This window comes from Dipodomys merriami, unplaced genomic scaffold (assembly GCF_024711535.1).
Source record: "Dipodomys merriami isolate MVZ:Mamm:240054 unplaced genomic scaffold, mDipMer1.0.p SCAF_70, whole genome shotgun sequence".
In the NCBI taxonomy this organism is placed as follows: domain Eukaryota; kingdom Metazoa; phylum Chordata; class Mammalia; order Rodentia; family Heteromyidae; genus Dipodomys; species Dipodomys merriami.
In genome coordinates, this window is record NW_027206291.1 from 107,808 (window position 1) to 131,800 (window position 23,993).

At 59.5% G+C, this 23,993-nt stretch overlaps 1 protein-coding gene across 6 annotated transcripts in view; it reads left to right on the top strand.

Moving 5' to 3' along the window:
- The window catches only part of Cacna1a (calcium voltage-gated channel subunit alpha1 A), a 120,141-nt gene extending 96,418 nt beyond the window's left edge, over positions 1-23,723 (top strand). For 3 of the 6 annotated variants that reach the window (XM_070008497.1, XM_070008495.1, XM_070008499.1), the window contains exons 31-46: positions 4,554-4,670; positions 4,775-4,840; positions 4,983-5,098; positions 6,854-7,004; positions 7,665-7,792; positions 10,105-10,201; positions 13,260-13,365; positions 15,898-16,005; positions 16,135-16,235; positions 16,520-16,629; positions 16,715-16,853; positions 16,957-17,070; positions 20,493-20,528; positions 21,204-21,390; positions 21,565-21,812; positions 22,333-23,723. In XM_070008497.1, coding sequence (XP_069864598.1) covers positions 4,554-4,670; positions 4,775-4,840; positions 4,983-5,098; positions 6,854-7,004; positions 7,665-7,792; positions 10,105-10,201; positions 13,260-13,365; positions 15,898-16,005; positions 16,135-16,235; positions 16,520-16,629; positions 16,715-16,853; positions 16,957-17,070; positions 20,493-20,528; positions 21,204-21,390; positions 21,565-21,812; positions 22,333-22,956 — 2,448 coding nt within the window. In that variant the 3' untranslated portion in view covers positions 22,957-23,723. Of the gene's footprint in view, positions 1-4,553; positions 4,671-4,774; positions 4,841-4,982; positions 5,099-6,853; positions 7,005-7,664; positions 7,793-10,104; positions 10,202-11,055; positions 11,153-13,259; positions 13,366-15,897; positions 16,006-16,134; positions 16,236-16,519; positions 16,630-16,714; positions 16,854-16,956; positions 17,071-20,492; positions 20,529-21,203; positions 21,391-21,564; positions 21,813-22,332 lie in introns of all 6 variants that reach the window. The other 3 variants (XM_070008500.1, XM_070008496.1, XM_070008501.1) reach the window with 2 other exon arrangements.
- The last annotated feature ends 270 nt before the right edge of the window (positions 23,724-23,993 follow it).

Consider the following 23,993-nt stretch of genomic DNA (forward strand, 5'->3'; position numbering starts at 1 on the left):
AAGGAACCACCAGAAAACAGGAAGTGGCGCTGTGACTCAAGTAGTAGAGCACCAGCCTTGAGCAAAAAAAGCTCAGGGACAGCGCCCAGGCCCTCAGTTCAAGCCCAGGACCAACACATGTATACACGCACACAGGGGAGAAAAAAATAGCAATCAGCTGGTGGCTCACGCCTGTCACCCTAGCTACTCAGGAGGCTGAGATCTGAGCATCACCATTCAAAGCCAGCCCTGGGCAGGAAAGTCCATGAGACTCTTATCTCTAATGAGCCACCAGAAAACCAGAAGTAGCGCTGTGGCTCAACATGGTAGAGCACTGGCCTTGAGCAAAACATTGCTCAGGGGCAGCGCCCAGGCCATGAGTTCAAGCCCTGCAACAGACAACGGACATAAAATTCACTAGTGATCAATGTGACATGCTTTGAGAATAACATTATTATTATTATTATTGCTATTGTTCTTTTGCCACAAATATTCATGGTGCCACTGGGCCTGGCCCCCAGGAGGGGAGTGGGGGGGGCAGGGGTGCCCCGGTGGGGAGGATAGGCCGTATGGGGTCCCCCATAGTCTCTGTCTGCCTCCCAGGTAAGAGGCCGGGAAGGCGGGGGGGGCGGGCAGGGGGAGGACAGCGGGCTGCGCGGTCGATAATGACTGTGTTTCTGTCTTGTCTTCCTTCCATGCCTGCTCTTTAAACTGTTGTTGGCACAACTCCGTCTGAAAAAAAAAAACCAAAAAAAAAAAAACCCTCATGCAATCAAAATGCACTATGAACCTCATTCGCTCATCCGTGCCGTGGTCTGTGTTCATATACCAATGACTCAACCCCAACCGCCACCCCCGCCCGCACCCCACTCCCACCCCATCCCCCGAAACCCACTGGGTTTTTTTTGTTGTTGTTGGTTTTTGGCACTGGTTTCCAAATCAACGTTAAAACAAACAAACAAAACGAAACAAAACAAAAAAACAAAAAACAAAACCGCTGATTGGCCTCCCCAAATCTCCCGCCCGCCCCTCCATCTTCAACATCTGCACCTAGAATCCGGTTGGTGTTTTCTTCTTTCTGAAGTGTCAATGCCTTACATTAAGTGTGGACGCATCGCATGGGCCGCCCCAGCTTCCTAAGGGGGGAACCACAGCCCGCCTGCCCCCCCGTCTGTCCGTCTCCCCCACTCCTCCTCCCTCCTCTGCCCTAAGTGAGCTAGTACTACCAGTGTCACACACACACACTCCCCTACCCCACGCCAGCCCTACGCCCACACCCACGGCCACCTCTCTCGCGTCCCCCATTCTTGGCCCCTTTCTTCACAACCCCTCTTGGGGACCCCCGCCCATCTGCTCCCCACCTCGCTGCCCCACTGGTGTCTGCACACCAGGTCTCTTCCCTGCTGGCAGGACACAGGTCCTCCACCAGACATCCCTATGGGGGACTGGGTGAGCCAGCAGGGGGAAGTTAGGGGGACTCAGGAGCCCCCGCCTAAGGAGTGGAGGAGGCAGCCCACCACACCCATAACCCCTGGATCCACTTGGAGGGGTAGCGCTGTGGGCTGGAGGCTGTGACCTGAGCAGAGAGGCCCGCCAGCCATGTGCAGAGGCCTGTGGGGGGCAGCGTGCCCGAGTGGAGGGCGGGAAACGCAGGGGGTGTGGCTGCAGCCACAGGAAGAGCAGGAGAGGCTGACGTAGACCAAGCAGAGGTTGCAGATGGCTGGGCCAAGACGACTGGTCACCCGGCCCCTCCTCCAGGCCTGGGTCCTGCCCAGAGCCCAGAGCATCGCGGGTCCTTGAGGGGAAAACAGAAGCTAGGGAGGGGAGACCCTTGGAAGTGCTGCTGGAGATGGGTCACCAGACCTGAGCCTCCCCACACACACCCCTGCCCCTCCTCCTGCCCCTCCTCCTCCTCCTGTGTCTCTCCCCTCCCCTCCCCCCAAGGGCTTAGATGGGCAGCCTGCACGCCCCCCCTGCCAGTCCCCTTGCTGCTGTTGCATGGGGGGCTCTGCTGGGACCCCCAGGCTGCTCCCGGGGCCTCTGCATGCTTTTACCCGAGTCACATGTTATGATCCACCCGTGGAAGGGATGGCTTGCTCCCCGGGAGCGGAGGGAGCGGGGCAGGGGATGGGGGGCCCAGGCAGAATGGGGGGTCAGCAGCTGGGCACAGAGGATGATTGACTTTGCCAAGTGGGGTTTTAGGGGCCTGTGGGGGTGGTCCCTCACAGTGGATGGACCCCAGGTGGTCAGGGCAGGGCTCCCTGGCCCCCTTCCCCCATCCCACATAAATTGCTCCCCAAATTGAAAGCCAGGAAGGCTGGCCAGGCGGCTCATGCCTGTCATCTGAGCTCTCCAGGAGGCTGAGGGCCGTGAGCTTTGTATCTCCCATGAACCACCGAGAAGCTAGAAGTGGAGCTGTGGTTCAAGTGGTAGAGCACCAGGTTTGAGTGGAAGAAGCCAAGGCCCTGAGTTTAAGCTCCAGGACCAGCACCAAAAAAAAAATAAAGACAGAGACAGGGAAAGGAAAGGAAAGAAACAGGAAGTCTGAGGCGGTGGACACGGCCTTGGTCCCCTGGCTGAGGGTTGAGCTGAGCTGAGTCTTGCCTTGAGGTCTTGCTCCCAGGGATTGCACAAACCCCTCCAACTAGAACCCAACATGGCGGGCAGACCCCATGCACCCCTGTCTCCAGCTACCAAGCACTGGCCAGGGAAGGGGCAGGGCTGTCAAAGCCAAAGGCCTCTGCCCGCCACTCACATCAGTACACCAGGAGTGCGGCGGCAGGCTTTGGAAAACTGGAGGGCAGAAAGTCAAGATTCATGGGTAAAATTTGATTTTTCTTTTAAATCACAAGGAAAGGGAAGGAAGGAAGGAAGGAAGGAAGGAAGGAAGGAAGGAAGGAAGGAAGGAAAAGAAACCCAGGCATTTTCCTACCTAGCTATAATCCCAACCAATGAGAGACAGAGGCCTGTGGAGGACAGATTCCAGGCCACCCCAGGCTGAGGGAGCAAGATCCAAATCCAAAACCAACCAACCAATCAACAAAAACGTTTTTTAGGAGCTGGTGGTGTGATTCAAGTGATTGGACTACCACACAGATGTCCCTGGGTTCAATCCCAAGATAGCACAAGGAAACACCACTGCTCAGGTCCAGGCACTTGCTCTATTGACCAAAGTGGGTCCATGTGTGACTTTGAGCCTCTCAACCCCTCCACAGTGTCCCCTCAAACCCCCCCTGGGGGGGGAGAGGAGGGAGGAGAGCCATGGGCCTTGCCCCACTGTTTTCCCAACTGGCCACCTGCTCCACTTCTAGCTTGGATGGGAGGAAGGAAATCGAGGCAGGGCCTAGATGAGGAGGAGGGGACGGGGAGGGTTGAAGAGCGACAAGAGCCACTCAGGGAGGTCCTGGGGGCAGGGACGGCCCCACCTCCCTCCCCACCCCCAGCACCCACCCCTGGGTGGACCAGACAGACAGCCCCTCCCCAAGACCCCCAGACACCCCCCCCTTGGGAGCTCAGTCCTTCCTGCTTCCCGCAGGCCACTGCACCCAGCCCCAGAAGCTGAGAAGCCATCCCTGAGAGAGGGGGGAACAGGGCCCAAATGCATCTTCTCCGATCAGCGAGGACTGGCCCTGCAGCCGAACAGCCCCAGCTCCCTCCCGTCCTCCCCATCCCCGCTCGCCAAGGGGGTAAGAAAAGATGCTTTGACCCTTTTCGCCCCATTGGCTCCCAGCCCCCTGCTCCTCTTGGCCCCGTGGGGTGAGGTCAGGGCGGGCCGGAGCGGGTGGGCAGCTCGGCCAGGGCAGGGCAGGGTGCCCGCTGAGTCCCACATGACAGATGCATTTCTGGCCCGGGAGCGTAACATGCCCTCGGAGAAAGAAGCGCATGTGTCCACCTCGGCCTGCCCCGCGCGCGCGCGTGGGTGTGTGTGTGTGTGTGTGCGCGTGTGCGCGCGCGCGCGCGCGTGCGTGTGTGCTGCATCTGTGCATCGTTCACCTGTGATGGGTGTCCCCACCCCCAGCCCACCCCGCACCTTGAACCTGCTTGTGTCCTCTCGTCTCAGTGCATTTGGTTGTTGGGAGAAATAAAAGCCATCTCGACTTTATTTTGGTGATTTTATTTTGGTTGGTTTGGTTTTTGGTTTGGTTTGGTTTGAATTTCTGATTGGATGGTTCAGATCCTATTTTCTTTTCCTTGTTCTTTGATTATTTCTTTGTCCCCACCCCCATTCCCTCCCTCCTTCCTTCTGCCTCCTTCCCTTTTATTTTTGTGAGTGGGGGGCTGACTTTTTGAGTTGGTACCTCTCCTCCCCTCCCATCCTCTCTTCCCCTGATTTTTCTTCTTTTGTCTTTTTCCTGAGTTGCTTTTTGTTTCTTTTCCTCTGCACCATTGCATTAATAGTGCTTTCTCTCCTCTCCCTCCTTATTTTGGGGGCGGGGAGGGGGTCTGGCTTGCTCTGTGGTTGTTTTTATTTTTTCTTGTCGGTTGGCTTCGTGTAGGGGGCCTCTGTGAGTGGTGACAGCTCTCAGCCGCTCGGGGTGGGTGGAGAGTCACCCCGCTTTCCTCCATCTCCCCAGAATAACTTCATCAACCTGAGCTTCCTCCGCCTCTTCCGGGCCGCGCGGCTCATCAAGCTCCTGCGGCAGGGCTACACCATCCGCATCCTCCTCTGGACCTTCGTGCAGTCCTTCAAGGTGAGGGCGCTGCGGCGTGGGGGGCGGTGGCGTCACCCCGCCCAGGCCCGGGGATCCCCGGCTCCGGGGGCTCCGCGCCGCCTCACCGGCTCCTCTCCCGCCAGGCCCTGCCCTATGTCTGTCTGCTGATCGCCATGCTTTTCTTCATCTACGCCATCATCGGGATGCAGGTGGGTCCTGAGCCCCGCAGCTACCCCGAGCTGCCCGGGGGCCCTGAGGCAGCCACGGTTGTTCATCCGGGGTCCGCTGGAGCCCCCAGGGTTGTGGCCGGCCGCCTCCCCGCGCCCCAGTTACCACCCTCCCATTCCCCAGGTGTTTGGCAACATCGGCATCGACATGGAGGACGAGGACAGTGACGAGGACGACTTCCAGATCACCGAGCACAACAACTTCCGGACCTTCTTCCAGGCCCTTATGCTTCTCTTCCGGTGAGGAAGGGGCGGGGCTTGCGGTGGGGCGGGGCGTCGTCTGGGCGGGGCCTCGCTAGCCTCTTCCGGTTGGGAGAGCGCCTGCCCACATCCTTCCCTTCTGATTGGGCGAGGCTTGGAAGCATCTCTTCCGGTCTGGGCGTGGCCTCGCCTTTCTCTTCCGGCGGGGAGGGGATGCGCCCTCGCTCGCCTCTCAGTTGGAGCTGTGTCCTCGTCCTTCTCTGCGGGTTGTGGTCCTGGTCGTTCTTCTATGATTGGGGCTTGGCCTCATCGTTGTCTGCGGCGGGTTTGCACCACACCTCCTCCAGTACCCAGGTGTCATCCCGCACTTCCGGTGGGGCTGGGACACAAGGCCGCGGCTGGCGTGGGCCCTCGGCGGCCCCCCCTGACGGTGACCCGGGAGGCGGCCGAGGCTGCGTGGGGCCGTGATGCAATGACCGCAGGCCTGGGAAGGCTAAACTCTAAGATGGCGAGGGAATGCAGAGCAAAGGACACGCGCCGCGCCGGCTGGGGACGCGCGCGGGACGTCGCTTCGAGTGGTTGAAGTCCGAGGCCGGAAGTAGGAAGGCGGGCACAGGGCTGAAGGAGGACCGACTGGGACGCGCTGAACTTCTGTCTGGGCTGAGGAAAATGGTCCAGGGCGGAGGGGTGTGGTGGCTGCCGAGCAATACCAGCCTACTTAACGCTGCTGGGTTGTACATTCCAAAACGGTTGAGTCAGGTGCTCACGCCTATAGTCCTCGGGAGGATGAGATCTGAGCATCACAGATTGAAGCCAGCCAGAGCAGGAAAGTCTATGGGGGGGGGGGGGGAAGCCGGGCGTGCTGAGGGCCCATGTGGCTTCCAGAGCAACCGATGAAGAAATGCCTCATAGTTAATAAGTTTCATATTAAATAAGTAATAAGGGGCTGGGAAGGTGTACTTGCCTTGCATGCCTGAGGCCCTGGGTTCCATTCCTCAGCACCACATAAGCAAAAAGAAAAAAAAATCGGAAGTGGCGCTGTGGCTCAAGTGGTAGAGCGCTAGCCTTGAGCTGAAGAGCTGAGGGACAGCGCCCAGGCCCAGAGTTCAGGCCCCATGACCGGACCCCAAACAAAAATAATAATAATCAGTACCTCCAGAGGATAAAGAATGAGTTAACTACTAGACAGGATTAAACCCAAGAACATGGCCCAGCCTCTGTTTATACATTCAGACTGGCTGGGGGAAATTTTATTCGAGATAAGAGTTTCACAGACTTTCCTGCTCAGGCTGATTTTGAACCGAGACCCTCAGATCTCAGCCAAGTGTGAGCCACCAGCGCCTGAGATTATCTTAAAGGAGTTGGGGGGTGGGGGCGGCAGCAGGAATCAACCAAAGATGGGGGAACAAGGAAGTAGTGAGGCAGGCAGTTTTGATAACAGATCTAGGATGGCAGGGATCACAGAGAGATATAACAGGGACTCCTGGCTTTTGACAGCATGTCCACAGAAGGTCAGACACTCAGACAAGTGGAAAGTCTCAAGGACTTTTCTGTCCAGGTTGGCTTTGAACCAAGATCCTCAGATCTCAGCCTCCCTGAATAGCTAGGATGACGGGTATGAGCCACCGGTACCTGGCTATGTTGGCATGTTTAATGCTCCCTGGTCTTCACACAAGATGTCTGAGCTCCTAGGGAAAGTGTGATGATCAACCTGGGACTCGAACTCACACCTTGCCAACCTCAGAGCATGAGTGTCTGGGTCCCTGATGCCTCTCCCCCCACCCTGGTCTGCAGGAGCGCCACCGGCGAGGCCTGGCACAATATCATGCTGTCCTGTCTCAGTGGGAAACCATGCGACAGGAACTCCGGCATCCTCACGGCTGATTGCGGCAATGAATTTGCTTATTTTTATTTTGTTTCCTTCATCTTCCTCTGTTCCTTTCTGGTGAGTCTTTGGCCATGGAGGGGAAATGGGGGAGGAGAGAGACAAGTGGTTCTAACCCCAGAGCTCCAACTCCACAGGAGTGGACTTTTCTAGGATGTGACTGGTGGCAAAGACTTTCTCCTAGCCAGGCACCAGTGGCTCATGCCTGTCATCCTAGCCACTCAGGAGGCTGAGATCTGAGGATCTCGGTTCAAAGCCAGCCTAGGCAGAAAAGACCTTGAGACTGTGATCTCCAAAGAACCACCAGAAAACCAGAAGTGGCGCTGTGGCTCAAGTGGTAGAGCACTCGCCTTGAGCTGAAGAGCTGAGGGACAGCGGCCAGGCCCAGAGTTCAAGCCCCATGACCAATCAAAAACAAAAAGTTCACAAATGTTCCTGCCCAGGCTGGCTTTGAACTGCGATCCTCATCTCTCAGCCTCCTGAGTAGCTAGGATGACAGCCACCAGTGCCCAGCTTCCTTTATATTATTATTATTATTATTATTATTATTATTATTATCTTTTGAGTAGTTGCTCAAAGGATTTGCCATTCCCCAAAGATGAATACAGTGCATCTTGATCAGTGTCACCCCTTTCATCATCCACCCCCATCCTTCCCTCCCTACCTCCCCCACCTCTCCCCTCTCTCTCTCCTCCCCCATTCTTTCTCTGGGCCCCACAGATGCTGAATCTCTTTGTGGCTGTCATCATGGACAATTTCGAGTACCTCACCCGTGACTCCTCCATCCTGGGGCCGCACCACCTGGACGAGTACGTGCGGGTGTGGGCCGAGTACGACCCCGCCGCCTGGTAAGGTGCCATCTCCCCTGCCCTGCCCACAGCCTGCCCACCTCCCGGACGGGCCATGCCGGCTAGTCCAGGAGTGAGACGGGAGGAATGGGGACTCCCTCATACACCTTAGGCTGAGCACTCGCAGGAGCCCTCCCTGCCCAAGCCCCCGGCCTCCCCCCACAAGAAAGGAGGGAGACAAGGGTGGGGGCCCCGTCACAGAGCTGGGCCACAAGATGAGAGGGGAGCCAGGGAAAAGCTTAGAATAGATGCTGGGGGTGCTGGGAAGGTGGCTCAGTGGTAGAGTGCTTGCCTCGCATGCATGAAGCCCTTGGTTCCATTCCTCAGCACCACATAAGCAGAAAGAGCCAGAAGTGGCGCTGTGGCTCAAGTGGTAGAGCGCTCACCTTGAGCTGAAGAGCTGAGGGACAGCGTCCAGGCCCAGAGTTCAAGACCCATGACTGACCAAAAAAAAAATGAAATAGATGCTAGGCACCGTGGCTCACGCCTTTAATCCCAGCTTCTTGGGAGGAAGAGACTGGGGGACTGAGGTTCAAGGCTAGCCAGTGTTTGAGTGCAGAAGGGTACACCTGTCAACCCCAGGGACTCCGAACAGCCCACGCAGTACTGGGCATAAAACACAGCCCCACCTCACAAAGGACCAAGGAAGTGAACGCTTGTGGCTCACACCTGTCATCCTAGCTGCTCAGGAGGTTGAGATCTGAGGATCATGGTTTGAAGCCAGCCCAGGCAGGAAAGTCTGTGCCATTCTTATCTCCAGTGAACCAACAAAAAGCCAGAAGTGGTGCTGTGACACAAGTTGGTAGAGCACCAGCCTTGAGCAGGAAAAGCCAAATGAGCACAAGAGATTCTCTTTTCTGGCTCCAGGACAAGCACAAAATAATAAGAATAGTAATAAATTGAAATAGGGAGTGGAGACATGTTTCAAATGGTAGAGCACGCCGGGCGCTGGTGGCTCATGCCTGTAATCCTAGCTACTCAGGAGGCTGAGATCTGAGGATCGCGGTTCAAAGCCAGCCCGGGCAGGAAAGACCGCAAGACTCCTATCTCCAATAAAACCACCAGAAAACCGGAAGTGGCGCTGTAGCTCAAGTGGTAGAGTGCTCGCCTTGAGCTGAAGAGCTGAGGGACAGCGCCCAGGCCCAGAGTTCAGGCCCCACGACCCACCAAAAAAAAAAAAAAAAAGTCAAATGGTAGAGCACCTGCCTAACATGTACAAAGCTCTGAGATTCAATCCCTAGTACTGCATCCCCCCCAACAAAAGAAAAAAAAAACAAACAGGAGAACCAGGCATGAAGGCACACACCTGTAATTCCAGCATTCAAGAGGCTGAGGAAGAGGATCACAAGTTCTAAGCCAGCCTGGGGTATGTAGCAGATCTTTCCAAAGCTCAGTGTCGAGCACTGGTCTGGCATGTGTGAGGCCTGAAAATGTCCCCCCAAGAAAAACAACAGGCCTTCAAGGGCCCTGTGAGGTTCCAGCCATGAAAAGACACCCCCACCTACACATACATACACACACACTTCTGGGCACTGTGACTGACACCTGTAATCCTAACTACTCAGGAGGCTCAGGTGTGAGGATGATGGTTCAAAGCCAGCCCAGGAAGTCTGTGAGACTCAAATCTCCCATTAACCCGCAGAAAACCGGAAGTGGTGCTGTGGCTCAGAGTGGTAGAGCAATGGCCTTGAGGGAAAAGCTCAGGGACAGCACCCAGACCCTGACTTCAAGCCCTAGCACTGGTGCCAAAAGAGACACAGAGACCCCCCACACACATGGACATCAGCACCCCGTTCCCCCAGGAGCCTGAGCCTGTCCACCTATGCGAGGTTCTAGTTCCACATTACGGGAGGGGTCCCACCCTTGCATTCCCACAAACCCAGGCAGGTCCAGCAGGAGCTGGGGCAGCTGGGAGAGCCATGGCTGGGGTCCCTTTGCCTGGGGCTCCTTTTAACTCTTCCCTCTTCTAATCCTAGGTCACAGCGGGGAGGTGCTGGCCCTTCAACCCCGGTTCCCCCTTGTGTCCCCCCTCGTTCCCTGTAGCCCGGGTAGATGGTGAGGGAGGGGCCTGGAGAGAGAGCCCCCTCCCCAGTCCAGAACCCTCAGCACCACCGTTTCCCTGGTGTGGGGGGATCTCCGGGTGCTCGTGGGGCGGGATGCCCCTGGTCCCTGTCCTGAGTCTCTGTCACTCCATTCTTCACCCCAGGAGGCGACCCCTGCCTCTTCCTGGCTGCCTGGCTGTGCTCTGTGGGGAGCTGGTGTCATGGCAGGGCCCCCCAGAGCTCCTCTAACTGGGTCTCTTCTCCTTTCAGCGGGCGGATTCATTATAAGGATATGTACAGTTTATTACGAGTAATAGCGCCCCCTCTCGGCTTAGGCAAGAAATGCCCTCATAGAGTTGCTTGCAAGGTGATTTTTCCAGAGACCTGCTGCCTCTCCATGGAATGAGCGTGGCTTGGGGTTCAACAATATATATATTTCATATATATATATACATAGAAAACTGAAGAAGGACAAACAATGCCATCTTTCTCTTGCATTATAAACTAGCGAAGTCTCTTAGCTGAAAGAATGCAATCACATAGGCTCAGCCAAGCATGGAGCATTATTTCCCCGCCCCCCCCCCCAGCCATTTCTGCTTGCTCTTAGCTAAAGCCCATCCAGGTCCCCCCAGATCAGATAGCTCCCCTGTGGGGGATAGGTGGTAATTTTGCATTGCCTGCCACCCCCAAACACACACCATCACCTTCACTCTCCTCGCCCCCCCAAAGCCCCAGCCCTCCTCTCTCCCCATCCTGGCCCCCGTTCCCCTCAGAGACCAGCCTCAGCCAAACGGACGCCCCCAAACTGCCAAATCTGAATACACCGCTCTTTTCTCTTTCACACTCTTGAGCAGTACAATGATCATTTTTAATGACCTTTTCTTCCATTTTTTCCCCCTTCCTCCTCTTTTCTGTTTATTTGGAATATCTATTTTATCATTCCCTGCCTCTTTCTCTACTTTGGCCAATTGTGTGGTTTGGTTTTCTTTATTATTATTATTATTATTTTGATGTTGGGTTTTGTGGTTTATTTTTTGGTGTGTATGTGTTTTTCCTTTTTTTTCCCCGTTTCTTCCCCACTTCCCCTTTTCTCCCCAATCCCCCCCTCCGCCCCCCCCTCCGTTCCCCCCCCGCCCTCCGTCCCCCCCTCTGTCCCCCCCCCTCCGTCCCTGCCCCGCCCCACCGGTTCTTGTGTTTCGGTTTCGTGTCTGGTGCTCCCAGGGGCCGCCTGTCTTACCCGGACATGTATCAGATGTTAAGACACATGTCTCCGCCCTTGGGTCTGGGGAAGAAATGTCCGGCCAGAATGGCTTACAAGGTAGTTTATCTTCACCACCCAGATCTCCAAGCACTGAGATGGTTTTTATTCTTTTTTTTTTTTTTCCAGTGCTCAGAACAACCGTTCCAGCCTCTTTTCTTTTTTTCCAGCGTTTTCTTCCTCCTCCTCCTCCTCCTCCTTCTTCATTGATTTCTTTCTTTCTTTTTTTCCTTGTTCTCCTCGAGTAACTGGCTCATGACCCCCTCGACTCTGCACAGTGTCCGTCCTCTCCTGATGAGTGTCTACGCGTTTTGAGACTCCATTATGGCCAACACGCGGGGGGGGGGAGGGGAGCCGCCCCCCACATCCCCACCAGCCAAATTGGACCCCATACGCATCCAAAGGAGGCGCCAGGGCGTCTGCGCCCCTCACAGCTCCCAGGCCCCGCCACCCGCACACCTGAAGCTGCTCTCTGACTTAGGGACTTGGGGGGATCTGACACCTCCCCCTTTCCTCCCCCCAGACACCCCAACATGCCTGTCCATTGTTTCGGAGTGGGCCGGGGGCCCAGGCAGCGGCCGCGGGGGCTGGCCGGCGCCGTGGCCGAGGGGGCGGGCTGCATGCTGCTGATGGAGCGAGGGGTCTGCCCGACCTCCCCCGGGACCTCTGTCCGGGGGACCCCCCCCCGGGTGCCCGTGGACAGACGCTCTGTCCCCCTCCACTCCTCCTGGAGAAGTTCAGAAATGGCCTTTGTATTTAAGAGACCCCCAAATTAGCCCGTGGTCCCGTCTCCCCACCCCCCCACCCCTGGGGCTTCCCTGTCCTCCCGTCTGTCCGCGTCGGTCCCCCCTCCCCCTCTCTGCACCTGTGTCCCCCCGGCCTCCGCCCGGAAGGCTGTGTCCACGGCTCCGCTCCCCCTCTTTTCCACGGAGCACATCTGCTGGAAAACACGAGGGAGAGCCGCCCTGAGGAACGCGGACACCCCCACTTCCGAGATGGGGACCCGCCCTGTCCCAAGAAACCGGCCCCCTCGTCGGCGTGTCCCCCCCCCCGCCTCTCCGGCCTCGGCCCCCGCTTCCTATCCCTCTGGATTTGCCCTGACCCCCCATCCCATCTGTCTCACCCGTGTGGATCCCCTCGTGAACCCCAAACTTGTCCCCGCCCCCCCAAACATCCGTGCCAAACCAGCGCGGGGCACCGAGCCCCGGCCCGGACGCAGGGACTCGCCTCGCCCCTGAGTGGCAGGGATGGCCGCCCCCCTCTCCCCGCCCGGGCACCGAGACCCCCGATCCGGCCACACCCCAGACACCTCCCACGGAGCTATGAATGAGTCTCCAGATGCTGTCTGCACGCGCCCTGTCTGTGCTGTGTGTGTGCGCGCCCGGCTGCTGCACGTGTGTCCGCGGCGGGCGCCGCCTGCCTGCCTGCCGCCCCTTCCACCCCGTCCGCCCGGGCCGGGCTGCGCGGGGCCGGGGCGGGACGGGGCCTGCCCTGCCGCCAGCCTGGGAATCCGCTGCCTGGGGCTGTTTGCCGCCCGCTGCTTGAATCTGCCTCGTGTTCCTTCTCTTCGGAGTCACAAAAGTTTCCAACCCTTCGGGAAGAACTCTGGGACGCTGGGGGAGGGGGGGCGAGGGGCGTCAAAAACAAATGTAGGGGTCTAAAACAAAACCGGGCCCAGCCCCGGGGCGGTGGCTCCCGCCTGTCATCCCAGCCACTCAGGAGGCTGAGATCTGAGGATCGCGGTTCAAAGCCAGCCCGGGCAGAACATCTGAGAGACTCTGATCCCCAATGAACCACCAGAAAACCGGAAGTGGCGCTGTGGCTCAGGTGGTAGAGCGCTGGCCTTGAGCTGAAGAGCGCAGGGACAGCGCCCAGGCCCAGAGTTCAGGCCCCACGACTGCGGGGGGGGGGGGGGGGGACTCCTGAGGGGAGGGGCTGGATCTCAGCGCTTAGGAGATCCAGGCCAGCCTGCGCTGCCGGCCAAGTTCGAGGCCAGCCTGGGAAGGCCGAGGGCTCCGTCCGGCCTTGGGTCAGACACCCACGGAGCGCCCGCGCCGCGGTCTCCAGAGTTCTTCCTGGGGGTTTTCTGGGGTGAGGGATGGGGTGGCTCCTGGGGGGACCCAAGCAGGGGCCCCGGAGTGACCGCCCTCACCCCGGTTTCCTGTAGAGGCTCCTACGGATGGATCTGCCCGTGGCCGACGACAACACGGTCCACTTTAACTCCACCCTCATGGCGCTGATCCGCACGGCCCTGGACATAAAGATCGCCAAGGGTAAGGATGGCGAGCGGAGGCGGAGGGCAGCCGCCGGGCCCCCGCCGCCAGGGGACCAGGGACCTACCCCCCCTCTTCCTTCAGCCCCCCACGCCCTCAGGGAGCGCCTTGCGCATGCGTGCCACATATCGCTCCACACACGGGGCGCACGGCGGCGTAGACGAGGTCGAGAGGCCGCCAGGCCGGACAGCACGGGGCCAGCGCCTCGGTCGCTGCAGAGGCAGGGAGGCGGGGGTCACACCGGGCTCCTGGAAGCAACAGAGAGGACAGGACAGGAGCCAGGGAGGAGAGGGAGGACGGGGAAATCGAGGCAGAGATGGCAGCGCCTCCGGAGCCTGGGTGAGGAGTCCTGACTCGGGTGCTCACGGGCGCCATCTGCTGGGTCTATTACGGGGAAGGTGCTGGGAGGGCGGGAAACCCGCCGTGGGGGCGTGGCCTTATCGTGGGGGCGTGGCCTTATCGTGGGGCGTGGCTGAGTTCAAAGCTGGAGGCCCAGTGGGAGAGTTTTCGGCCTGCTCAGGCCCTGCGTTCCATCCCCAGCACCGTGCACGCGCATGCGCACACACATACTAGCCTGGAAGAGCCTCTGCTCCCCGGTTTGGATGTATCACCAAGAAGGTATACCAAACAAGGCCCAGCCGGGCGTTGGGGCTCACGCCTGTCACCCTAGCTACTCCGGAGGCTGAGATCTGAGGATCACGGTTCAAAGCCAGCCCGGGCAGCAAAGTCCGTGAAACATCTCCAATGAACCACCAGGAAACCGGAAGCGGCGCTGTGGCCCAGGTGGTAGAGCGCTCGCCTTGAGCTGAAGAGCTGAGGGACAGCGCCCAGGCCCAGAGTTCAGGCCCCACAACCAAAAATAACCCAGAAGTGGAGCTGCGGAACAAGTGGTAGAGCGTTAGCCTTGTGCAAAAAGAAACTGAGGGTGCTACAGGATCGTCCCCCCCCCCCAAAAATACAGACTCAGGTGTTGTCACAAAGCCTCAGCAGGCTCTCCATGGCTCTGATTGATAAAGGTTTGCTGAGGCTCTGTTCATCCGAATGACTTGCTGATGACTGGATGTGCTGATCCCAAAGCCGAAAGCCAGCGACCCTCTTCCCTCCTCCTTTCCCATCTGGGAGAGATGGGGGGGGGAGAGACAGTGTTGGTCCTGAGCTTCTTTTGCTGAAGGCTAGTTCTCTACCACTTGAACCACAACTTACTTCCTACTTTTTAGTGGTTCATTGGAGCTAAGTCTCATGGACTTTCCTGCCCGAGCTGGCTTTGAACCATGATCCTCAGATCTCAGCCTCCTGAGTAGCTAGGATGACAGGCATGATCCACCGGCACCTAGCTTCTGTTTTGTTCTTGAGACAGAGTCTGACTGTGTGGTGGGGACTGGCCTGGAATGTGTGATCTTCCTGCCTCCTCCTCCTTAGTAGCTGGGATTACAGGCATACTTCACCATGCCCAGCTGGTCTCTCTCTTTCTTATAAAGCCACCAGGATGCAATCATGGGGACTATATCTTGGTATCAGTTTTTGTTTCTTACTTTGAGACAGTTTCTCACTATGAAGCCCAGGCTTACCTAGACCTTTTTTTTGTTTTGTTTGTTTTGTCTTGTTTTTGGTCTGTCATGGGGCTTGAGCTCTGGGCCTGGTCACTGTCCCTCAGCTTTTCAGCTCAACCTAAGCACTCTACCGCTTGAGCTACAGTGCCACTTCTGGTTTTCTAGTGGTTCATTGGCGATAAGAGTCTCATGGACTTTCCTGCCCGGGCTGGCCTTGAACTGCGATCCTCAGATCTCAGCCTCCTGAGTAGCTAAGATGACAGGCGTGAGCCACGGGCACCCAGCTTTACCTGGAACTCTTGATCCCCCTGCCTCAACCTCTCCAGTTGCTGGGATTACATATGTGACCCCCAAACCCGCCTCCACCAAAACCCTAGTCACCTCCCAAATGCCTCACCTCAGAACCACACAGTCAAATGAAGTTTCCACTTGTATTTATTTATTTTTATACTGATCCTGGGGCTTGAACTCAGGGCCTGGGCACTGTCCTTGATCTTCTTTTTGCTCAAGGCTAGCACTCTACCATTTGAGCTACATCTCCACTTCCCAGATTGTTTGGTAGTTTATTGGAGCTGAGTCTCATGGATTTTCCTGCCCTGGCTGGCTTTGAGCCAGGATCCACAGATCTCAGCCTCCTGAGTACCTGGGATGACAAGCAGGAGTCTCAGCAACCAGCTGCAGAGCTTGTCTGAATATTCAGGGGGAGCTCAGGAAGGGCAGGGACATTTAACCCCACAGGATGTTCCCACATCCTGTGAAGGAGATCCCGTCCCTGGCCGCCTGAGCCTTCACCACGCTGATCACCGAACAGGTCCTGCTGTTGTCATCACATTTCACAGATGGGGAAACTGAGGCAGGGGGTAGCATAGCCCAAGCCACACAGGTGGTGAGTGAGATTTGCGGCGCACAGTAGGGGCGGTCAGGTAGCCGGGAGGTGTGGACTCCAAGGCCCCGGTCAGCTCTGCCCGAACCCCCATCGCAGGTGGAGCCGACAAGCAGCAGATGGACGCGGAGTTGCGGAAGGAGATGATGGCCATTTGGCCCAACCTATCGCAGAAGACGCTGGACCTCCTGGTGACTCCGCACAAGTGTAAGAGCCGGCCACCGCCACCCGCGGGCGCCGACACAGGGCGGGGAAAAGAGCTCCAGGGAGGTGGCAAGGATGGGGGGAGAGGGGAGAGGAAGGGGGGCCCTGGTAAGCCGACTCTGTGCCCCACAGCCACGGATCTGACGGTGGGGAAAATCTACGCCGCCATGATGATCATGGAATATTACCGCCAGAGCAAGGCCAAGCGGCTCCAAGCCATGCGGGAGGAGCAGGTACTCGAGGCCTGATCTGAGATGGGGGGGGGGGCTGTTACCATGGCGACCTGCCAGCATCAGGGGGCGTGGCCAATTCCGGGAAGGTCCGGAGGCTGAGCTCGGATCCTGGGGCGTCCCGGGTGGAAACCATCCCGGCCAGGAAAGTCCGTGGGACTTCGCTCCCATGAACCACCCCAAAAAGTGGTAGAGCGCCAGCCCTGCCGGGGACACGCGCGCGCGCGCGCAACCCCCGGGGAGGCCCGGCCACTGCCATCTCACACACCCCCGGCTCATCTCCCCAGAACCGGACGCCGCTCATGTTCCAGCGCATGGAGCCCCCGTCCCCGACGCAGGAGGGGGGGCCCGGCCAGAACGCCCTCCCCGCTACCCAGCTGGACCCGGGCGGAGGCTTGTGAGTGTCCCTGGGCCAGGAGAAGGGGTGTGGGTGTGGGTGCCCCCCGCGCCCCTCGCCATGCCGGCCTCCGTCCCCCACGCAGGATGGCTCACGAAGGCGGCATGAAGGAGAGCCCGTCGTGGGTGACGCAGCGGGCCCAGGAGATGTTCCAGAAGACGGGCACGTGGAGCCCGGAGCGAGGGCCCCCCGCCGACGGGCCCAGCGCCCAGCCCAACTCGCAGGTGCGGCGGCCCCACGCGCAGTGCCCTCCCGCCACGCGCCCGCCCCCCGGCGGCCTGGGCCGCGGCCCCCGGGGCTCACGCGTGCCTTCCTCTTGGCCCGCAGTCGGTGGAGATGCGTGAAATGTGCACGGAAGGCTACTCGGACGGCGAGCACTACCTCCCCATGGAGGGCCAGGCCCGCGCCGCCTCCATGCCCCGCCTCCCCGCCGAGAACCAGGTGAGGGCTTTCGCCGCCCCGCCCGCGCCAGCCACGCCCATCCGGGAGGGGCGGGGCTCCCGCCTCCCCTTTTCCTCACCACGCCCACTTTGGGGCGGGGCGCTGGCCTCCCCTCCCCCACACACTCCAGGCATCTCTCCTTTGGGCACTCAGGGCTGGCTTACACAGGCCACACCCACTCCAGGCCGCACCCAGCACCCACTCCCAGCGGCCTAGACCTCCCCAAGTAAAAGCCAGAGAGGCGAAGGGGTGTCCTGGGCAGAAACTTGGTGGCTTCCCTTGACTCGCTGTGAGGGAAGGGGGGCAGTGAGAAGCCACTGGGGGCAGTCTCTATCAGACCTGTGAGAATTGCTACTAAGAGCATCTATGACCACTGCTGGGCCACACTGACGCACACCTGTAATCCAAGCCACTCTCCTAACAGGATCCCATTTTGAAGCCGGCCAGGGCAGGAACGTCTTATCTCTAATTAACCAACAAAAATCTTATCTCTGATTAGCCAACGAAAAACCATACTGGAGCTGCGGCTCAAGTAGTAGAGATTTTTTTTTTAGTTTTTGGTTTTTGCCAGTCCTGGGGCTTGAACTCAGGGCCTGGGCACTGTCCCTGAGCTTCTTTTGCTCAAGGCTAGTGCTCTACCACTTGAGCCACAGTGCCACTTTTTCTGTGTATGTGGTACTGAGGAATCGAACCTTGGGCTTCATGCATGCTAGGCAAGCATTCTACCACTAAGCCACCTTCCCAGCTCACCAAGTGGTAGAGTTCTAGACTTGAGGGTTTTTTTTTTTTTTAATCTAAGACAGCTCCCAAGACCTGAAAAGAGAAAGGGCTGGAGATATGGCTCAAGTGGTACAATACCTGCCTATAAAGAGCCCTAACTCCACAGTGCCACCACAGAAAGTCTGGGCACCAGTTGCTCATGCCTATAATCCTAGCTACTCAGGGGGCTGGAATCAAAGATTTGAGGTTTGAAACTATCCAGACAGAAAAATATGCTAGACATATGGGCCTTGTTCAAGTCCCACTACTGGCATACACACGCACAGGCGTGCACACATACAAGCCAAGTACCCATAACTCATGCCTGTCACCTACTAGAGCGCTAGCCTTGAGCTCAGGGACAGCACCCAGGCCCAGAGTTCCAAGCCCCAGGATCTGCAAAAGAAAAAGGAAGGAAGGAGGGAAGGAGGGAGAAGAAAAGAGGCTGAGATCTGAGGATTATTTTCTAATCCAACCCAGTCAGGAAAGCCCAGGAGACTCAACTCTGATTAACCACCAAAAAGCCTACTATCCGAGAGCAAAAAAAGCTCAGGCCTGTGCTGGTGGCTCATATGTACAATCCTAGCTACTCAGGAGGCTAAGATCTGAGGATCACAGTTCAAAGCCAGCCCAAGCAAGGTTTGTGAGACTCTTATCTCCAATGAACAACCAGAAAACTGGAAGTGGTGCTGTGGCTCAAAGTGGTAGAGCGCTCATCTTTGAGCTGAAGAGCTGAGGGACAGCACGCAGGCCCAGAGTTCAAGCCCCATAACCTACCAAAACAAAAGCTCAAGCTGGGCACTGGTGCCTCACACCTGTAATCCTAGCTACTCAGGAAGCTGAGATCTAAGGATCTAGCCAGCCCAGGCAGGAAAGTCCTTAAAACTCTTATCTCCAGGGCTGGGAAGGTGGCTCAGTGGTAGAGTGCTTGCTTTGCATGCATGAGGCCTGGGTTCGATTCTTCAGCGCCACATAAGCAGAAAAAGCCAGAAGTGGCGCTATGGCTCCAGTGGTAGAGCGCTAGCCTTGAGCTGAAGAGGTGGGACACCAGAGTTCAGGCCCCATGACTGGCCAAAACAAAACAAAACAAAACTCTTATCTCCAATAAACCACCAGAAAACTGGAAGTGGCACTGTAGCCCAAGTGGTAGAGCACTAGCCTTGAGCTGAAGAGCTGAGGGACAGAGCTCAGACCCAGAGTTCAAGCACCAGGACCAACAACAACAACAAAAAAAAGTTCAGGGACAGCACCTAGGCACTGAATTCAGTGCCCAAGACTGCCCCCCCCTCAAAAAAAGAGAAAACCATAGAACCTGAACTAGGATTACAGGTGTTGTGGCTCACACCTGTAATCCTAGCTACTCAGGAGGCTGAGATTGGAGGACCGCAGTTCAAAGCCAGCCCAGGCAGGGAAGACTACTTAGAAAAAGCTGGAAGTACTGCTGTGGCTCAAGTGGTAGAGGCCTAGCCTTGAGCAAAAGAAGCTCAAGGACAGTGCCCAGGCCCTGAGTTCAAGTCCCAGGAAAGGAAATGTAAAAACAAAACAAAAAACACCACTACAGGGTTAGAGGTGTAGCTCAGAGGTAAAACGTGTGCTTAGCATGTGCAAGGCCCTGGTTTTTCTTCCCATCACACAGGCATGTAACACGCACGCTTATGTACACACATGGAAGTGTGCACCTGCTGCACATGACATGCAGCGGGTGTGTGCATGCGTGCTTTGTAGACACAGGTGCCCTGTGCAGGCTTGCACGTGTGCGTGGGTCCACACTGCAGAAAGAGTCCAGGCTGGGTTTGGGCCTTGCATTTCCTCTCTAGAGGGTGGGGTGTGTGTGTGCAGATTTGTGTGTATGTGTGTGATTGTGTGTGTGTCTGCTTTAACCCAGCTGCGGGGCAAATGATCCCTCCTGCACCGACACCCCAAGGAGCGAAGGCTGAAGGCCACGCAGGGGGTGCAGGGGTGGCATGTCTGGCTGTGAGCGCTTGGCGCGTGGCCCCGGCGGTGTCTGCACGAAGTGGAGGCTGTGCTGTGCCTGGCTGGAGCAAGGCAGCCCGCGGGCGCCGGTGCATGTGGCTGTCTGAGCTGCTGGTCCCAGGACTGGGCTGGGACCCGCTGTGGCGGGCGAAGGCGCCCCCTGGGGCGAGGGGAGGAGCCTGTAACCCTAGCCACGCAGGAAGGTGAGATCTGAGGAATGAGGTTCAAAGCCAGCTGCGGCAGCTGAGACTCCTCTCCAGTGAACCACCCCCCAAAACACCACGTGGAGCTGCGGCTCCAGTGGTAGAACGCCAGCCTGGAACAAAAATGCTCAGGGCCAGCGCTCAGGCCCTGAGTTCAAACCCCAGGACCAGGAAAAAATTAGAATAAAAGGCTTTGAGCCTCAGCTGGAGCCAGGACGGGGTGCATCGCTTGAGGCTGGAGCCAGGGGCCTTGCTGTACCATCTGTCTGTCTCCTGCCTCCGCCATCTGTCCGTGTGTCTCCTGTCTGTCTCCTCTGTTGTTTTTCCCCCCCTGGGGGGGACAGCCAGCAGGTCCCAGGGTGCCATCACCCACCACTCTTAACTTCTCTCTCTTCCCCTCCTCCATGCGCCTCCCTCCCGCTCCCTCCTTTTATATTTATTTCCTTCTTTCTGTTTTTCTGTGTGCACCATCTGGGGCTGGGACAGAGGAGAAGGGGCCGGCCACGTGGGAATAACCTCAGCGTATGTACTGCGCCTGCGCCGAGCCCGGCCCCTCTTCCTCCCCACCCCCTGGGCAGCCCCCCATCACCTCACTGTCCCCCACCCCCAGCTTTTCTTTGTAGACCACACCCTTCCCCCCACGGAGCCTCCTCTTCCTCATACATTGTGTGTGTGGCAGGGGGTCACCCCTCACCCCACTCCCTCCTCTGAGCCCCCAATCTAGGGGGCTCCTTGCCCCCCCCAAGAGATGGCCTGGTTCCCCAAGCTCCTGTTTCAAACCTGCCACCGACCCTGGAGAGCCTGTCCTGGCTGAGCCTTGGTGAAAAGGGGGGGGGGTCCCCGTCTTGTCCACGGATGGCAGAGCTGATGGGGGTAGGAAGTGGGGGACTACGGCTGGCCGCCCCCCAGGGTCCCCGAGGCTAGGGCAGGCGGCCGGGGTCAGAGCCGTGGAAAGCTCAGGGCCGGTCGGTCCTGGCCCGCCAGAGTCCCGGGCTTGGGGTCCTCCGGCACCAGGGATGTCAGGACGGGCCCGGGAGACCCCAGAACAGACCCTAAGAGCAGCCCTGGAGCCGGGGGACACAGGGGACCCCGGCTCCACGCGGGGAAGCCAGGCCCAGCCCCTGCCGGCGGTGTGGGGCAGGAAGGGGCGGGCGCGCGGGGCCCCCGCTGACCGGGGCCCGGGCCTGTCCCCTCCAGACCATCTCGGACACCAGCCCCATGAAGCGCTCGGCCTCCGTGCTGGGCCCCAAGGCGCGGCGGCTGGACGACTACTCGCTGGAGCGGGTGCCGCCCGAGGACGCCCCGCGCTTCCACCAGCGGCGCCGCGAGCGCGGCCACCGCGCGTCCGAGCGCTCCCTCGGCCGCTACACCGACGTGGACACAGGTGGGCCGGGGGCGGGGCCGGGGCGTCGAGGGGGCGGGGCTGGTCATCGGGGGCGGGGGCGGGGCTGGTCATCGGGGGCGGGGCCGGGGCGTCGAGGGGCGGGGCCGGGTCGTCGGGGGCGGGGCGGGGCCGCCCCCTCCCCTCCTCCAAGGCCCCCGCGTGTCTCGGGCGCAGGCTTGGGGACGGACCTGAGCATGACCACGCAGTCCGGGGACCTGCCGCCCAAGGAGCGGGACCAGGAGCGGGGCCGGCCCAAGGACCGCAAGCACCGGCAGCACCACCACCACCACCACCACCACCACCCGCCGGCCCCCGACAAGGAGCGCTACGCCCCGGAGCGGCCGGAGCACCGGGCCCGGGCCCGCGACCAGCGCTGGTCCCGCTCCCCGAGCGAGGGCCGCGAGCACGTGACGCACCGGCAGGTGGGTGCGGCCCGCGGGGACGCGGCGGGCCCGGGGAGGGGGGGAGGGCGGGGAGAGACCCGACCCCGGCCCGGCCCGGCCCCTCGCCCCGGGGGACCCCGCCCCGCCCCGCCGCGCTCCGCCCCGCCCCGCCCCGCCCCGCCCCGCCCTCCCCGCTGCTCGGCCCGGGCCGCGCCCGCCGCCTCGCGCTTCCTCTAACCCGGCTTGCCTTTCTGTTCGGTCCCCGTCCTCCGGACGCCTGTGAGTAGTTTTTGGAACTTCTGCTGTTTCAACCCTGAGACTTACAAAACTCCATCTCTCATTTCTCTTTTTTCACTTTCTTGTGTTGGTTTTAACTCCCGCCCCCCTCCCGGCCTCCCTCTCCCCCTCCCCCCCGCCCCCCCCTCCCCTCTGACCCCCGACCCCCCCACCCTCCCCCCGTGGCTGTCGCTTCCCCCCCCCGTCGGACGTGCTGTGGCCCCGCCCCGTGCCCCGGCCCGGCGTCTTTTGTTTTGATTCCTTTGTTTCAATTTTCGTGTAGGGCAGTAGTTCAGTCAGTGGAAGCCCCGCCCCCTCAACGTCCGGCACCAGCACGCCGCGGCGCGGCCGCCGCCAGCTCCCCCAGACCCCCTGCACCCCGCGGCCCCACGTGTCCTACTCCCCCGTGGTCCGTAAGGCGGGCGCCGCGGGCCCCGCGCAGCCGCCGCCGCCGCCGGGCGCGGGGCCGGGCGCGGGGCCCAGGCCGGGCCGCGCGGCCCCGGGCGGCCCGCGGAGGTTCGCCGAGCCCGGGGGGGCCCCGCCGCCGCCGCCGCCGCCGGGCGCGCGCGCCGACTCCCCGCGGGCCTGCCGCGTGCGCGCGCCCGCCTCGCACGCGCCCGACGGGCCGCCCGGCGCCCGGCACCGCGGCTACTTCCGCGGCTCCGACTACGACGACGCCGAGGCGCCCGGCGCCGAGCCGCAGCCGCCCGCGCGCCACGGGCCGCCCGCGGGCCGCTCGCCCAGGACTCCCCGGGCCGCGGGCCCCGCCGGCCCCGCGCCCGCCCGGCACGGCCGGAGGCTCCCCAACGGCTACTACCCGGTCCCCGGGCCGCCCCGGCCCCGCGGCCCCGGCGCCCGCCGCGGCCCGCAGGACCCCTACAGCGAGAGCGAGGACGACTGGTGCTAAGTCCCGGCGCGGGGCCGCGCCCCACGCACCCCGCACAACGCGGCCCGAGCGGCCGCGCCCGCCCTGCGCGCGCCCGCGAGCCCCGGCGCGCAGGCGCCGCCCGAGGCCCCGCCCCCAGGACAGGCCCCGCCCCCGACACGGGGCGGGGCCACGGGCAGGCCCGCCCCGCCGGCCTGGGATTCGAACCTACGCAGCCCCTCTCCGGAGAACTTCGGGGAACACGACAAAAAAAAAAAAAAATACACAAAAAATAACCTTTTTAAAAAGAAAACGGGGGAGAAGTAGCTTGTATTGATGAGTTTTATCATCTGCCTGACTGGATCCTTCCTTTCCCGGACACTGCGCGGGGCCGGCGGGAAGGAGGGGGCCGGCACGCACCCAGAGAGCTTGCGGGGTGACCCCACCGACCCCCACTACTGCCTGCACCCGCCAACCTAAGAGGAAACGTCATCATAACCAACGACTTCAAAAAGGACACACAAAATAATGATCGAGGAAAACGAAACTCAGCATTTTTTCTGTCACTTGGTTCTGCTCGAAACAACAAAAGAAGAGGAAAAAAAGAAAAGGAAAAATCACCTCCACCAACTCACTCGCTCCCGGCTTCATTTACTTTCTTTTTCTTTTGACTTTCGGTTTTTCTACTTTGTTTTCCTTTTCTTTTCTTTTTTTCCTATCTCGTTTGAAAACTGTGGGCTTGGGACTGTGAATTATTGCATGACATTAAAAAAGAACAAAAAAAAAATAAAAAAAAACGTTGACTCCAACTTTTGGAACGCCTTTGTGACTTGGTCAGTGCCTGAAGAGGGTCAGGGAAAAGGGGAGGGGTGCTTTACTTAGTTTTAGAAGAGATTAAAACGGCTAGGGGCCTGGGGCGGGTCAGCTCTTCCCCCTCCCCCAGCAGAGGCCCCGGGTCCAATCTCTAGCCAGTGAGAGATGAGTCTGGTGAAACTAAGGGTTATTACCCTAAATCACTACTGGCTCTGTCCGAATTTCTATGTCGAGTAAGAGAAATTCCTACGGTCACTGAAGGCTGG